Here is a 15,484-nt window from a genome sequence, read left to right as displayed (position 1 = left end):
AATCGATAGAAGCTTGTGAGAATATGTCATTCAAAGTGAAGCCTTTGATTCTTGTTACTCTAAAATTCAACTTTAAGGCTTTTGCACCACCTCTCAATCTAAATATGTTTTGCTTAAATTCTGTGGTCTTTCTTTTTATGTGATTTCAATCTAGAAAAGCATACAAATTCCAGGTTTTAACATCTTTTGAAAAATAAGCCACAGCCTGAGAAAAAGCTTTATATTAAAACACACAACCATTAAAAAAAAATAAACAATGTATAAACAACCAAAATTCCAAGTTTTTAATCGGTGGCTTGCTACTGTTATCTGATCAACAGATGAAATCTAAGAAAAAACATCTTTTCGTATTCACAAAGCGGGTATGAAAAGTTATGTTCAGCATATGTAGATATGAAACGATGATTAACTCTCAAAACATTTACATATTGTTACTGTCATGCAGTATGAATCAGTAATGATCAAAGCAACCCAATAATTCCTGAAATTCTTCAAAAATGTACATTTGCACGTACTATAATGTCTAACATTTGTCGTGTGTTGTTTTAAATGCATGGTAGTCATGGAAAATAGTGAACAAAATCGACTAACGTAAGAAAACGTGATTTTTTCATTGATTGTGTTATCATTATTATACCGATATCTCAGCTCATGAAGGAGATAGCTCAAAACTGTCTTCAGCCGAAATCTTCTACACAAAATTTACTATAAAATAGGGGAATTGTGAATCGCAGCAAAAAATTTAAAATCCTTATAAATTGAGCATTTTTGAAAACTTTGGTGAAAAAAATCGCGATTTTTTGATATTTCATCTTTTGCCAAATATATAAAATCAGCTTTGATGACCTAAACTCCCTCCAAACTTTGTTTGCGGGACCCAGAAATATGATTTACTCTGATTGATGACTTTTATTTCTTTTATTTTTCAATTCATATTAGCATTTTTTTGGTAAAAATACCAAAAATCGTCCATTTTTCATAAAATCGATGCGTGCAACCTCTAAATATTTTTTGATTGTGTTTTCATGTATGGAACTATTGTTGCTAGGACACTAATCTATCATTCTAAGGGTGAGCAAGTTAACTTTTTGATACTTTTTCTATTTTGGGACACCCTAACAAACATACATCTGATATTTACTCATAATTTCAGCCCGATTTTTCTAATATAGTTTAGCATGAGCATCATGTACAAAAAACAGCCCAAAGTTATCTACTGGTATGTATTTGTGTTCTTGAGGAAAATTTATTAAATTATTTGATAGAAAACCTGTACAGTTGAAAAAAAAAAACACTTCCAACTGTGATAGTTTCAGACATGTTCATTACTTTAAATTTGATATTATGAAACTAATACAGGGTGAATCACTGAAATGTCGACTAATTCTAAGTTATTTTAAATGAATGCTAATTTAATAACATCGAACACCGTAACTTTTCGATCATCGTTGAGTTTTTTTTAGGACACCCTAAGTGCAAGGAGAATCAATCCAATTCGTGCACTGTTCTGAATTTGTTAGGTGAAGTGCCAAGGGGGGGAAAGGAGTTCTATGTTTCTTCGGTTTTCGTCATATGATACCTGAATTCTCTGGTACGTATCAGACATCATAGCAATGAGCAGATTGATAAGGACAACTACTGATACCAACATGTAAATGCCGAACACAATTTTGAACAAGTACTCGGTCCAATAGGGCTGCGTTCTCGGGGTATTCGCGGTCATTTTATCAATTTGTGTTTGATCGGTGGTGGTTTGACCAAATACAGCGAAAAAGAGCAGTTCAAAGGACAGAATCGGATTCATGCGCACTGAAGTTCGCCGGCGGCGGTGGTGGGCAGCAGCAATAGGCGTTGGCAGGAGGGACGCGCGATGGGCGACAGCGGTGATGGCATTTGTGAGTGGGAAGGCGGGGCCGGTCGACGTTGCGTATGTTTATTGGTCGGGTCCGGCGGCCGATGATGGTTTGGATTGTCCGATTATTGATTTTTTTGTTTTGTTTTGCGGTTTCGGTTTCCAATTGGTCAGTTTTTTTAAACGACACACATTTACACGTAGATGGTAGGGAAAGAAAAGAAAAAAAGAAAAACAGCATTTAGCAACCCAGAGCTCGAACTAACCTGAATGCGCTGGTAGGTATCCGACATCATCGCGATAAGAAGATTAATTAGTACAACTACGGAGACTAACATATAAATGCCAAAAACAATCTTGAAGAGGTTTTCGGTCCACTCGGGACGCGTCGAACGCTGCGAGTTGATGTCGTCCGGTGAGGTCTGGCCGAAGACGGCGAAGAACAGGCGCTCGAAGGCGATGATCGGCGTCATCGGGACTGCGTTGGGCGTTGGCATTTTGTTATGTGGGGGATAGGAAAATCTTTGTTAGATGGACTGAACCCGGCTCGGGGCATGCTTGGTCCTAACACCTAGTCTGATCGGGATTCCAATTCGTTCGTTGCACTGGTTGTTGTTGTAGCTGTTTGTTGTTGTTGTTGGTGATGATTGAGGTCTGTTGTTGTATTTAGTGTTGATGAAGGGCAGCATTCAATGCCCTTGATTGGCTCAACAAGTCAGTTGATTGGAAGCAAGCATGCAGAATCGAAGTAACTACCAGTAAAAAGCTTTATAAGTGAAATGAATGGTTTCATAAGGACAAGATATAAAAGATATACACTAGAAATAAAAAAAAAATCAAATTTTACAATAGTTTATTTACCATTCACCTTCAAATTACATTATATACCTAGAAAATAGACTTCCAACAGGCTTTTCTAACAAGATTGAAATTTGTCTGTCTCGTGTAATGGCAAAACTGAAACCAATCTAGTCAAAATTAAACCACCTCCAAAGGATGTGCGATCTCTGGAGCACTCTCTTCAACTCCTACGGCAGCACTTGAAGTACTCTTTGACATTTACCTATTACATATTCATCTTAAGCAAGAAGCACTTCTTGCACTTACCGCTACAAAAAAAAACTATAGGAAACTTCTATCAACCGTGGATCGATACCCAAACACCATATTCTGTGCACTTTTGCTGAACGGGGTCAAAGTTGTCCTTGCTCCAAGAGTCCTACAAATGCTTATAATGGTTCATATAGGACATATTGCATGGAATTCCCTTTCGGGAGAAGTTCCCATCTGGTTGTCTAGACTAGAGGGAAGTAGTGTGAAGAACTAACCTAAGTTAAAATATAACAAAAAAAATAGAGGGAAGTACAGTATCGGACAATAAAAATACACCAAAGCCGTTTTCCCATACAAACTAGTCAACTTTGGATTGCCATATCTCAGTTATGTCTCAACCGATTGTTTTCATTTTTCTGTGACGAGCTACAAAACATTTCAATTTTCAAAAACTATTGAAAAAGTTCAGTGATAACTATTGATATAAAAGTTACAGATAGGTTGTTTTTTGACAATAAAAATGCACCAAGACAAAAAATTGTGTTGCCTAAAATGCTGAAGTCAGATAGCTATGGTGTCTTCAGCAAATTTATTGGTCATCACAGAATAAACATATTTGCCGAAGACACCATAGTGATTTGACTTCAGTATTTTTGGCTACACAATTTTTTGTCTTGGTGCATTTTTATTGTCAAAATTCAACCTATCTGTAACTTTTGTATCAATAGTTATCACTGAACTTTTTCAATAGTTTTTGAAAATTGAAATGTTTTGTAGTTCGTCACAGAAAAATGAAAACAATCGGTTGAGACATAACTGAGATATGGCAATCCAAAGTTGACTAGTTTGTATGGGAAAACGGCTTTGGTGCATTTTTATTGTCCGATACTGTATATATATATATATATATATATATATGCTATAGCAGACAACACCGAATGTAACACTGATGAGTGATGGTTCGCTTCTCGATGGTGAGCTGATGCTGATGATGACTCTCATGAGTGGAAGCCACATCAGTCTTACTCATTTGATAGACACTGAACCATTTTTTGACTAAAAAAATACTTCTCTGCGCATAGTGCTAATGGCACTTCAACAACACGTAATGGGTATAGTAATATACCTTTGTTCAGATAGTCAGACTGCTATAGAAGCACTTGTTTCGGTTAGTTCTGGATCAAAATAAGTTATCGCTTGTAGAACTTAATCATGGAGCTAAGTTCAGCAATCGCCTAGGCAAACGCTGTTCATCTTGTAAGTACATGGCCATTCTTCAATTGTGAAAATTGATTTGCTGATGAGTCAGCCCGTACGGAGACATGTCTTGATTTCATTAGCCCTGATAATGCTGTTAATTTTCGATGTGTTAAGTGAAACTTTGGATTCATTTTTTGGCGGAAATTCAGCACAACAATACTGGGAGAGTTTGGGGTCATGACATCAAGTAGAATACATTCATTCCTCGTCGTTCGCTTGAAGCAGCCGGTTGTGTTACCGTGTCTGAGTCGCAGGCATTGGCTTCGTAGCCGGTGGAGTTTTTTTTTCTCCCAAGTGAGTTTTTTTTATATCGCGAGTTTTCCCCCCGAGGACGAAGTTTAAGTGTCTAAGGCGACCCGTGAACAACGTAGGAAGTAGACACGTGTTCATCACGTGTACTATCCATCTTTAACCCGCTATCAAAAATTAATAATTGATAGTCGTTTGTATCGCCGTCATCACCATCGTCACCAATCATCATCGCGGCGGCAGCCTTCCCGTTCATTTCACCACGTCGGGTGCAGCTGCACCCAGAGCACCAACCTACAGTGAGGAACGGACAACAAAACATCACTCGCCGGCGTGCGAGCGTATTGTTCACCAGCGGCAGAAGCTAACGATCATCTCGGCGGACTTTGTATATGGTGCAAAACAAAGTCATTGTATTGGCAGTCTGATGCGGTAAATATATCGTTAGAACATTTTGCTCTTTATTGCCTCCCCGCCGATCTCGGATTAATCAGTGGTTCCCAATCCAAGTGGTAATTTTTTTTTCTTCTGATTTATCTCCCCGTCCTCTTATTTTCTTTTTGCTTTCTGATTGAGACGTAGAGCTACAAACTGAACTACTGTTACGCAACGTCTTGTCAGAGGTACAGTAGTTCCTCCCGCTTCGCGGACCATTTTCGTCGCATTATTATTATTATTATTTTTTTTTTCAGTTGCTATCCTTCTTTTTCTTTGTTTTTTTTTTCTTTCACATTTCATCAAACTATATTAGTATTTAAGTAGATTTAAGTAGTTGCTATCCTTTTCCTTCATTTTTTTTTGTTTTTTTTACAATTTTCCGGTTATTATTTTATACATTGTTGTGGTTATTTGGTTTTGGTTTGACCCCATTTTTCTCTGCCGCCCTTATTCCACAGTGATTCCTTTTTTTCCTGGATTTATTTTCGCTTTATTACTTTTGGTTGTTTTTCCCGTCGTAGGACAACTAGTTGTATTTGGGAAGGACCACGTCCTTGAATTAGGCTTTATTTTTTTTAGTTGCTATCCTTCTTTTTCTTTGTTTGTTTTTTTTCTTAATACTATATTACAGCTTAGGTTGGTTGCTACTATTTTTTTTTTTCATTTCCCCGATATTCCGATACTACCTAGAACATCTGGTTTTGGCTATTTTCGTTCTTAAATTGTCTCGTTTTGTCTTTTTTATTGTCTGGTGTAAGTTTTCCTGCGGTATAATAAAATAGGCCCGCATGGAAACGAATGACACTGGTGGGGGTTCACCGGACCTCGTAATTTCATCCGATGACGATACATCTTCTCGTCTGTCCACTACATCAATAGTGCAAACCCAAAATTCTGATATCATGGAGACTGGCGATGATGAAAACCCTCCAGAGGCTCCTCAAGTATTCCGTTGTGCGGTTTCTTCCGGAATAATTCCAATTAGTTCATTGGTGAACGGAACGCGGTCCCAGCCCATGGTAAAAACTCCCTTAGCTACAAATCTTTGTCTGCCTGGCTTTTCTTCTCAACCCCCTGTATTCTCATCTATCCCTGAATCTTCTTCTAACTCGGTGAGCCCCCGCCCGAAAGTTTACCCACCCGGATCTAAGGGTCCCTTTCTGGTTTTCTTTCGGCCCAAACCGAACGGAAAAAAACTGAACAAATTACAAATCGCAAAAGATCTGGAAAAATCGTTTCGTGGGGTTCTGGAGATAGACTCACCCAGCCGTGACAAGCTGCGTGTCACGGTAAGTGACCGCGAACAAGCGAACAAGATTGCTAACTCTGAACTCTTTTCGCGGGAATATAAAACATATCTGCCTAGTTGCGAGATAGAGTGCTACGGAGTGGTCACCGATGATAATTTAACCTGTGCCGCAATCATGTCTGGAGCTGGTGGGTTTAAAAATCGTGCCGTCCCACTGGTTCCAGTTCTTGATGCCGTTCAAATGAACAAGGCACAACCAGACGGCTCAAAACAACCGTCCAACTCTTTCCGGGTGACCTTTTCCGGCTCCGCTCTTCCGGGCGTTCTCGTGGTTGGGCTTCTTCGATTACCTGTTCGCCTCTACGAACCAAAGGTAATGCACTGCGCAAAATGCCAGCAGTTGGGCCACACCGCACCTTACTGTAGCAACAAACCACGTTGCAGTATGTGCGGTGAACAACATGCGGAGGGCTCCTGCAATATGGAGCCAAAATGCGCCACTTGTGGCGAATCTCCTCCTCACGAGCTCAGTGCATGCCCGAAGTACGTAGAGCGGGAGAAACGCGACATAAACTCACTTAAACAGCGATCGAGGCGATCTTATGCAGAAATGCTGAAAAAGATCGCCCCGGTTGCTGTCTCATCAGCCCATCCTATTACTAGCAACAATATCTTCGCATCCCTGCCGGCAGATGATCAAGGCTCTGACTCTGAGGGAGGCGAGGAGTACAATATAATTGAGACAGGAACGAAAAGGAAGCGAGCTGTTGCAAAACGGCACTTGCAACAACAAGTTTCTCAAAACGCCCCTGTTTCTCAACCTGCTCAGCGAATCCCTCTGGCAAAATCAAGAAGTAGCGGAAGTACCAAAAAGGTATCACCTCCAGGCTTTAAATTTTCGTCTGGAGACTTTCCGTCACTTCCAGGGGCATCTAAAACCCCAGTTGCCCCAATTTTTCGCCCAGAAAATCAACAAACTAGTCAACAGGAACGTCGACAGAACCCAGTCGACCCTTCCGGAAAATTGACTCTTTCTGGGATAGTGGATATCATCTTCGAAACGTTGAATGTCTCCCCCGCTATAAGAAGTTTGATAATCATGGCACTTCCTTTTGTGAGACCTCTCCTGAAGCAACTGACTTCAAAATGGCCGATTCTTGATTCTTTCATATCTTTCGATGGCTAATTTGACCAGTGAGGTCGGAGATATGATTGAAGTCCTACAGTGGAATTGTAGAAGCTTAATTAGAAATATAGATGCGTTCAAATTTTTAGTCCACAACACATGCTGTGACATATTTGCTCTTAGTGAAACTTGGCTAACTTCCGATAAAGATGTCTCTTTCCACGATTTTAATATTATTCGTTGTGATCGAGGGGATGGATATGGAGGGGTGATCTTGGGGATTAAAAAGCTCCATTCCTTTTATAGAATTGATTTCCCTCCGATGAACGACACTGAAATAGTTGCATGTCATGTTACTATACAAGGTAAAAGTTTCAGTATAGCCAGTGTTTACATACCGCCCAGTGCTAGAGTATCTCGAAGAGATCTTGCGGAAATATGCTGTGCTATGCCTGCGCCTTGGTTGATCCTAGGAGATTTTAATGCACACGGAACAGCCTGGGGGTCTCCGAAGGACGACAATCGCGCAACCCTGATATATGACCTCTGCGACTATTTCAATTTGACAATTTTGAACTCCGGGGAAGCAACCCGAATTAAACCTCCAGATCCTCCAAGCATGTTAGACCTCTCAATATGTTCGAATTCACTATCATTGGATTGCACGTGGAAGGTAATTCAGGATCCCCATGGTAGTGATCATCTGCCAATCAAAATTTCAGTTACCAATGATTCGTGTCAGGCTCGCCAGATCGACGTCGCGTATGACCTCACGAAGCATATCGACTGGGGTAAATATGCTGAATTGGTCTCAGAGGGCGAGCAATCGGTTGACGTTCTTCCACCGCAGGAAGAATACCAATTCTTGTCCGCGTTAATAGTCGAAAGTGCTCTTCAAGCGCAGCGTAGGCCGGTTCCGGGAACTTCGATACGGCGAAGACCCCCCACACTGTGGTGGGATGAAGAATGTACCGGAGCCTATCGCGAAAGATCCGCCGCGTTTAAGATCTACCGGAAGCGCGGTACTCGGGAGAACTATGAGCGGTATTCCTCTCTTCACAACAAATTCACGAGCCTCGTGAAAGCGAAGAAACGTGGTTATTGGAGGAACTTCGTCAACGGTTTATCGCGGGAGACGTCAATGCGGACTCTCTGGACGGTGGGAAGGAGAATGCGCAACGCGGTATCGATAAATGAGGATCGAGAAAGCTCGCCTCGATGGATTTTCGATTTCGCAAAGAAAGTCTGTCCGGATTCGGTCCAAGTACACGCGAATATTCGTTGTAATCCACCCGAAAGGAATGCGATGGATTCACCCTTTTCGTTGCTAGAATTCTCACTCGCGCTTCTATCATGTAACAACTCTGCCCCAGGAATGGATAGAATAAAGTTCAACCTGCTCAAAAACCTCCCAGACGTCGCGAAGAGGCGCTTGTTGAATTTGTTCAATCTATTCTTGGAGAGCAACATTGTTCCGGATGACTGGAGACGAGTGAGGGTTATTGCCATCCAAAAGCCTGGGAAGCCCGCGTCGGATCACAACTCGTACCGTCCTATTGCGATGTTGTCGTGCTTACGGAAGCTGCTAGAGAAGATGATTCTCCATCGGCTCGACACATGGGTTGAATCGAACGGCCTTCTGTCAGATACTCAATTTGGTTTCCGCAGAGGCAAGGGAACGAGCGATTGTCTGGCGCTGCTTTCTACAGAAATTCAACTGGCCTACGCTCAAAAAGAGCAAATGGGCTCAGTATTCTTGGATATTAAGGGGGCTTTTGATGCAGTTTGCGTTGATGTCCTTTCAGACAAACTCCACGAGTGTGGGCTTTCTCCAATTTTAAACAACTACTTGTACAATTTGTTGTCTGAGAAGCACATGTTTTTCTCTCATGGAACCTCGGCAACTTCACGAATTAGTTACATGGGTCTCCCCCAGGGCTCATGCTTAAGCCCTCTTCTTTACAACTTTTACGTTAGAGACATCGACGAATGTCTCGTGGAAAATTGCTCGCTACGACAGCTTGCGGACGACGCCGTGGTTTCTATCACCGGACCAGAGGCGGAAGATCTGCAAGGACCACTGCAAGATACCTTAGACAATTTGTCTGCTTGGGCTGTAAAGCTGGGTATCGAATTCTCTCCGGAGAAAACTGAGTTAGTTGTCTTTTCTAGGAAGCGTGACCCAGCAGAGCTAGAGCTTCAATTTTTGGGTAGGGAACTCACTCAAGGTTTTTCACATATGTATCTGGGGGTCTGGTTCGACTCTAAAGGCACCTGGGGAAAGCACATTAATTATCTGTATCAGAAGTGCCAACAACGAATCAACTTCATGCGTACACTTACCGGAACATGGTGGGGAGCCCACCCGGAAGATCTGATAAAGCTTTATCGTACAACGATACTGTCGGTTCTCGAATACGGTAGCTTTTGCTTTCAGTCCGCCGCGAAAACACACATACTGAAGCTAGAGCGTATCCAGTATCGCTGTCTTCGGATCGCGTTAGGCTGCATGAACTCGACGCACACAATGAGTTTGGAGGTACTAGCAGCAGTACTCCCTTTATCAGATCGTTTCGTGGAATTGTCGTTAAGGTTCCTCATCCGCTGTGAGGTGCAAAATCCATTGGTAATTGAAAATTTTGAAAAGCTGATCGAACGAATTCATCAAACAAAGTTTATGACAGTGTACTACTCGTACATGACTCTGGAGGTTCATCCTTCTTCGAATGTTCCCAACCGCGATTGCTTCCCAGACTTCTCCAATTCCACTATAGGTTTTGATCTGTCCATGTTGCAAGAAATCCGTGGAATTCCAGATCCGCTCCGATCGGAGCACATTCCAAAAATTTTTGTAAGCAAGTTTGGTCAAGTCAGTAGCGACAGAAGGTTTTTCACTGATGGGTCAAAAACAAATGATTCCACTGGATTTGGTGTATTTAATGAGCTTCATAGCGCCGCCCATAAACTTCAAAGTCCTTGCTCAGTATATGTCGCAGAATTGGCAGCTATACACTACGCATTAGAGCGAATTGCCTCTCTTCCCTCTGATCAATATTTCATTTTCACGGATAGTCTCAGCTCAATTGACGCTATTCGCTCAATGAGGCCGGTGAAGCACTCCCCGTATTTCCTGAGCGAAATTCGATCAATTCTGAGTGCTTTATCGCATCAAGCATATAACATCACTTTGGTTTGGGTCCCTTCACATTGCTCGATCCCGGGCAATGAGAAAGCGGACTCCCTCGCCAAGGTGGGCGCTATGGAAGGCGATATTTATGACCGTCATATCGCCTTCAATGAATTTTTTTCGATTGCTCGTCAGCATGCCTTGGTCAGTTGGCAACAAAAATGGGATGCAGGGGAATTGGGCAGGTGGTTACATTCAATTCTCCCACAGGTATCGAAGACGGCGTGGTTCAAGGGGTTGGACATGGGTCGAGATTTTATCAAGATAATGTGTCGACTTATGTCCAATCACTACTCTCTGGGCTCGCATTTCTATCGAATAGGGCTCACAGATAGCAATCGTTGTAGCTGTGGTGCAGGCTATCAAGATATCAACCATGTTGTGTGGGAATGCCCCGAATACGGTATTGCCAGATCCGATTTATGTGCTTCCCTCAGGGCCCAAGGGAAACCAGAAAAGGAAGACATTAGAGATGTGTTGGGTAAACTTGATCTTGAGTACATGAAGCTTGTGTACGACTTCTTGAAGCAAGCTGAAGTCTTCGTTTGATAATTTCGTCTAGTTGTTCCACTTGTCCACCTCGTGTCTTTGTTTGATATCTCAGTCTTGTTGCTCCACTTGTCCACCTCGTGCCCCTTCGAAAATCGTCTGTTTGTATCGTTACAGGTTGTTAGTCCACTCTACGTTTGTCCAGCAGCAATACGCCACATCATGTTGTTAAGTGTCAACGAAAAGCCCTCATCACCCTATCCTTTCCTCAAATATTATTGTTACCCCTAACCTCGACTAAACCGCGAGTTTTACGGTTCCCCAAAACTAACATAGTTTTAGTCAAACACATAACATTGTATGAAATAAAAAAAATGGATTCGGCTCCGTTATGCCTCTTGGCGCATGAGCCTCAAATAAATGATTAAGTAAAAAAAAAAAAAAAAAGTAGAATACATTGTACAAAAGTGTTGCTGTCGTTAAAGAAGTTTCTGTTTTTTTTTTAACATTTGTTTAACGTAAAGTTAGGGTGTGCCAAAAGGTTCTTATGAGCACCATACCAATTTTCTAGTTTTTTTTAATATATTTAGAAGAACGAAATGTTCTACAAAGTTTAATAGGCATGTAATTCCGAACAACTTTGTCAAAGAAACTATTTCTATCTCTTGAGGATTCAGAGATTTTCTGAAGAAAAGATTATGGTGACACCTACACACAAGGAATTTTTTTTAGAATAACTTTTTATACTTTGCTGTCTCGCAAAAACATTTTACCACGTACTTTTAAAGAATACAATGTGCTACATTTTTTCCAAAGATAGTAAATTATAAGGGTAAATGAGCTAATCATGGAGGAAATAGTAAAAATAAATCAATAAAGGTGTTACTTGTTAAAGGGGCTTTAAATTTGCTTGAAAAAACATGGAAAACATCGTTTCTCTCTGTTTTCGACAATAAATACACCATCAATTGGTAAACTGTTCCTATTTTGAAGGAAAAAAATATTTTAGTTTCTATTGTTGCGTATCCCATTGAATTCATTCGGATTTTGGAGGATAGGAACACTACCGCAAAAATAGGTACAAAACAGCAAACATATTTCGGCCCTTGGTTTGGGCCTTCTTCAGGGAGGTTATAGGGGTACCGCTACATGTTTGTCACCGGTTGCTTGGCGTAGCGTTGTCGGGTTTGGTTGATATAGTCTTGTGTTGGCTGTTTGGGTGTAGATGGTTAGGGTGTAGTGTTTTTTAATTCGGATTTACCACTGCGCCGAAAACTAACATGGCGTCTAGACGGATCCACCAGCGAGAGTTTCCTTCACAATTCCTACTTAGATTATAACTGGTTAGCCCACACCCCGCGGCAAGGCATTCATGTATTTCTCCAAGAGTCCTAAAATAGTTTTCCCCAGAAGTTTTTCCATGAATTAATTTGAAGTTCCAATAATATCTTCAGAAATTTTTACAATGAATTTGCTACAAAAAAATATGTTTGGTATTTTATTATTTTCAACTAAGAAAATTGCATCTGATAGTTATTATATGAATTTTATATGAATAGTACACATATTTTTTTAGCATATTTTGATGAATGCTAAAAAATAATCCTTTTGCCAGCACAAAAATATTTCTGTCCATAAAAATATAATATTTATAAAACTAATCTCCTTCAAGAATGTCTAGGGGTCCACAGAAAAATACAAAAATATTGAAAACAATCAGTGCTTCAAAAAATATTACGAAAAAAAACATATTTTTGAGAGTTTTCATGAAAAAGAATAATTTTTCAACTACCGCCTCGGCGGAAACTCCGCATGAGTTTCATAAAAATTGAAATGCTCTTTAAAAATACTTTTAATATGCATGTATTTCATTTTAGGGTTGACCATCTTGACAGTTTGAACAACTTTTGTTTTGGGACAGCCAACTGTCTGAGAAATTGCCGAAGTAATTTGAAAAAAAAATGCCAAAACAATTTCAAAAGCATTGCCAGAAGAATTTTCTATGGAATTTTTGATAGATATTCCACACATTTCTCAAGGGATTCTCAGAGAAATTATTGAAAAAAATGCAATTTCCAAAAGGGTTTGAGAAGCAAAAATCCGTTTGATTTTCCTAAGGGATTGTTAGTAGTTTTATTATGGGGAGAATTCAAAAATATTTATTTAATTTCGGGATAACCTATGAAATTACAGAAGAAACTGCCACAGAAATATGCAGATGAAATGAAATTGCCATAACAATCCCCAAAGGAATTATCGAGCTTCTAAAGGAATTTTCAAATGACTTTTAAGATAAAGCCAATGAAATTCATAAAGTAATTTAGGTAAAAAAGCTAATAAGCTAACAAAAAGCAGTATATTTGATAGGATGACAGGATACTTAAAGAAGTCCCTGCAGGAATTTCTTAGAGAACCCTTAGAAGTGTTTCTGAGGAATTCCTTGAGAAATTCTTAAAAAAAATCTGAGAAACCCTAAAAAGATCTCTGCAGAAATTACCTATTTCTTTTGGAATTTCTGCAGAGATCTTTTAGGATTTCTCAGACTTTTGGAGTAATTCTTAGATGAATCCTTGGGGAAATTTTAAAAAAACCTTTAGAGGAATTCCTGAAATAAACTCCGGAATGAACATTAAGGAGAACCCAGCAAACATTTTGACTGTATAAGCTTTAAACCAACTGTTCTTAAGCAAACTTCAGCTGCAGAAATTTTTGTTCGGCTAATTCAGCTGTTCGGCTATGGAACTCCACTATAGAAAATCATAAATATTTTCTGGGAAAATCCATGCAATAATCTCCAAGGAATCCTTGGAGAAATACCTGAAGAAATCATTGTAGGAATTTCTGAAGAAATCCAAGGTGAAATTATTGAAGGAATCCTTGGAGAAGTTACTGAAAAAGTCCATGGAAAATGTCTGAAGCAGTCTTTGGAGAAAATTCTAAAAAAATCTATGGGGGAGTTTCTGGAAGAATCCATGAGAAAATTCAAGTAAAAAATCTTTGAAAAAGTTTCTGTAGGTTCTCTAAAGGGAGTTCCTAAAGAAATCATTGGTAGAACTGCTGAAGGAATTCCTGAGAACTTATATGGAATTATTAAGTTAATCTTGAAGAACTCCGCGAAGAAATTTCTAAAGGAATCCGAGGAGAAATTTTCCAAGGAATCATTATTAGTAATTTCTGTAGAAATCCCTAGATAAATTCCTGAACGCATACTTGGAAGAGTTCCTGAAAAGTCTGTCAAGAAATTACTAAAGCAATCATTGTTTGAATTCTTAACTAACCGTTGCTGAAATTTGAAAAATTGTCAATTTCTGAAATATTTTTAAAAATGATCCTTCAAATTCCCTGAAAAACTCCCAAGTTCCTGAAAACTCAGATATTTCTGAAGGAATTCTTGGAGGAATTTATTAAAGAATCATTGAATCATGAAGATACGAAAGTGACTATGAGGAACTTCAGTGGGAATCCTTTGAGAACTTCTTAAATACATTTTCGGAGTATTTCTTGGAATTCTTGGAAGGATTCTCGTTAGATTATTTGGAAGGAGTACCTAAGGAATCCTAAGGATAAATCCCTGATGGAATTCCAGCATCCGTTGTTCTTGACAAAATTGTGGGATGAATCTCTATAGGATTTTAGCGTATGTACTTAGACAAATTATTGGACATATGCTTGGAGGAATTCTTGAAGGAAACAGATTTTTTTGGTGGAGTTCCTTAACGGATCGGTAAATTATTTTAGTAATTTGCTAAGAAAACCTTGGAGGATTTTTGGATGAATCCTTGGATGGTATTTATGGATGAATGTTTGAAATAATACTTGGGAAAATATTTCAGAGGTTCCATTAAAATATTCTTTAAATACCTTCGAACAAAAAGCTAAAACAATCCTTGAAAAAAAAAATACGCTCGAAGGAATTGCTGCAGAATCACCCGAAACAATCCTTGGAGGATTTTTCAGACGGATTCGTTCCATTGGTTTTTTAAGAATTCCTTTGAAAATTCTTTAATAAAATCTTTGAAAAAATCTTAGGAAACTTTCTTGAAGGTATTATTGAATGACCTATCCGAGGAATTTTACGAAGAAATTTCAGACTAATCTCTAAAAAAATAACTTCATTAATTCCTCCATTTCTGGGCAGAATTCATGAAGTAACCCTTGGAAGTATTCCTGAAGGATTCGGAGGAGGATAACCCGAAAGAAAGCGAGGTGGAATTGCAGAAGGAGTTTTTTCAGGAATCCCTACAAGAACCATTGAAAAGTGACTGAAAGAATTCTTGCAGGAATTGTATAAGAAATCATTGGATAATTTATATAAGAAGCTCCGGAAGCCTTCCTGAATTGGGAAATACTGATGGGGTTGAAACCGCTAGAAGAATCCCTGGAGAAACTTCAACTATAATACCTGGAAGAACTACAGGAAAATCTATTCAAGGACTCTTGGAGAAATAACTGAACGCTTGTCTGGAAGATTATCGGTGAAATGTCATGTAGGAATTGTGAAGGAAACTTTCGGAAACATCCCTTAACGAGCCCCGAATGAAATTTCTAGAAAAGAAGAAAATTTCAAGAAGTATATACACT

At 39.5% G+C, this 15,484-nt stretch overlaps 1 protein-coding gene across 8 annotated transcripts in view; it reads right to left on the bottom strand.

The window, feature by feature from the left end:
• Positions 1-15,484, bottom strand: part of LOC109417642 (serine/threonine-protein phosphatase 6 regulatory ankyrin repeat subunit A) — a 252,487-nt gene that overhangs the window by 25,427 nt on the left and 211,576 nt on the right. For 6 of the 8 annotated variants that reach the window (XM_029853477.2, XM_062850492.1, XM_062850493.1 and 3 more), the window contains one exon: positions 1,580-1,809. In XM_029853477.2, the coding sequence (XP_029709337.1) occupies positions 1,580-1,809 (230 nt within the window). Of the gene's footprint in view, positions 1-1,579; positions 1,810-2,118; positions 2,331-15,484 lie in introns of all 8 variants that reach the window. The other 2 variants (XM_062850497.1, XM_029853479.2) reach the window with 1 other exon arrangement.

Source organism: Aedes albopictus, chromosome 2 (assembly GCF_035046485.1).
Source record: "Aedes albopictus strain Foshan chromosome 2, AalbF5, whole genome shotgun sequence".
NCBI lineage: Eukaryota > Metazoa > Arthropoda > Insecta > Diptera > Culicidae > Aedes > Aedes albopictus.
This window is presented reverse-complemented; position numbering and strand designations above follow the sequence as displayed.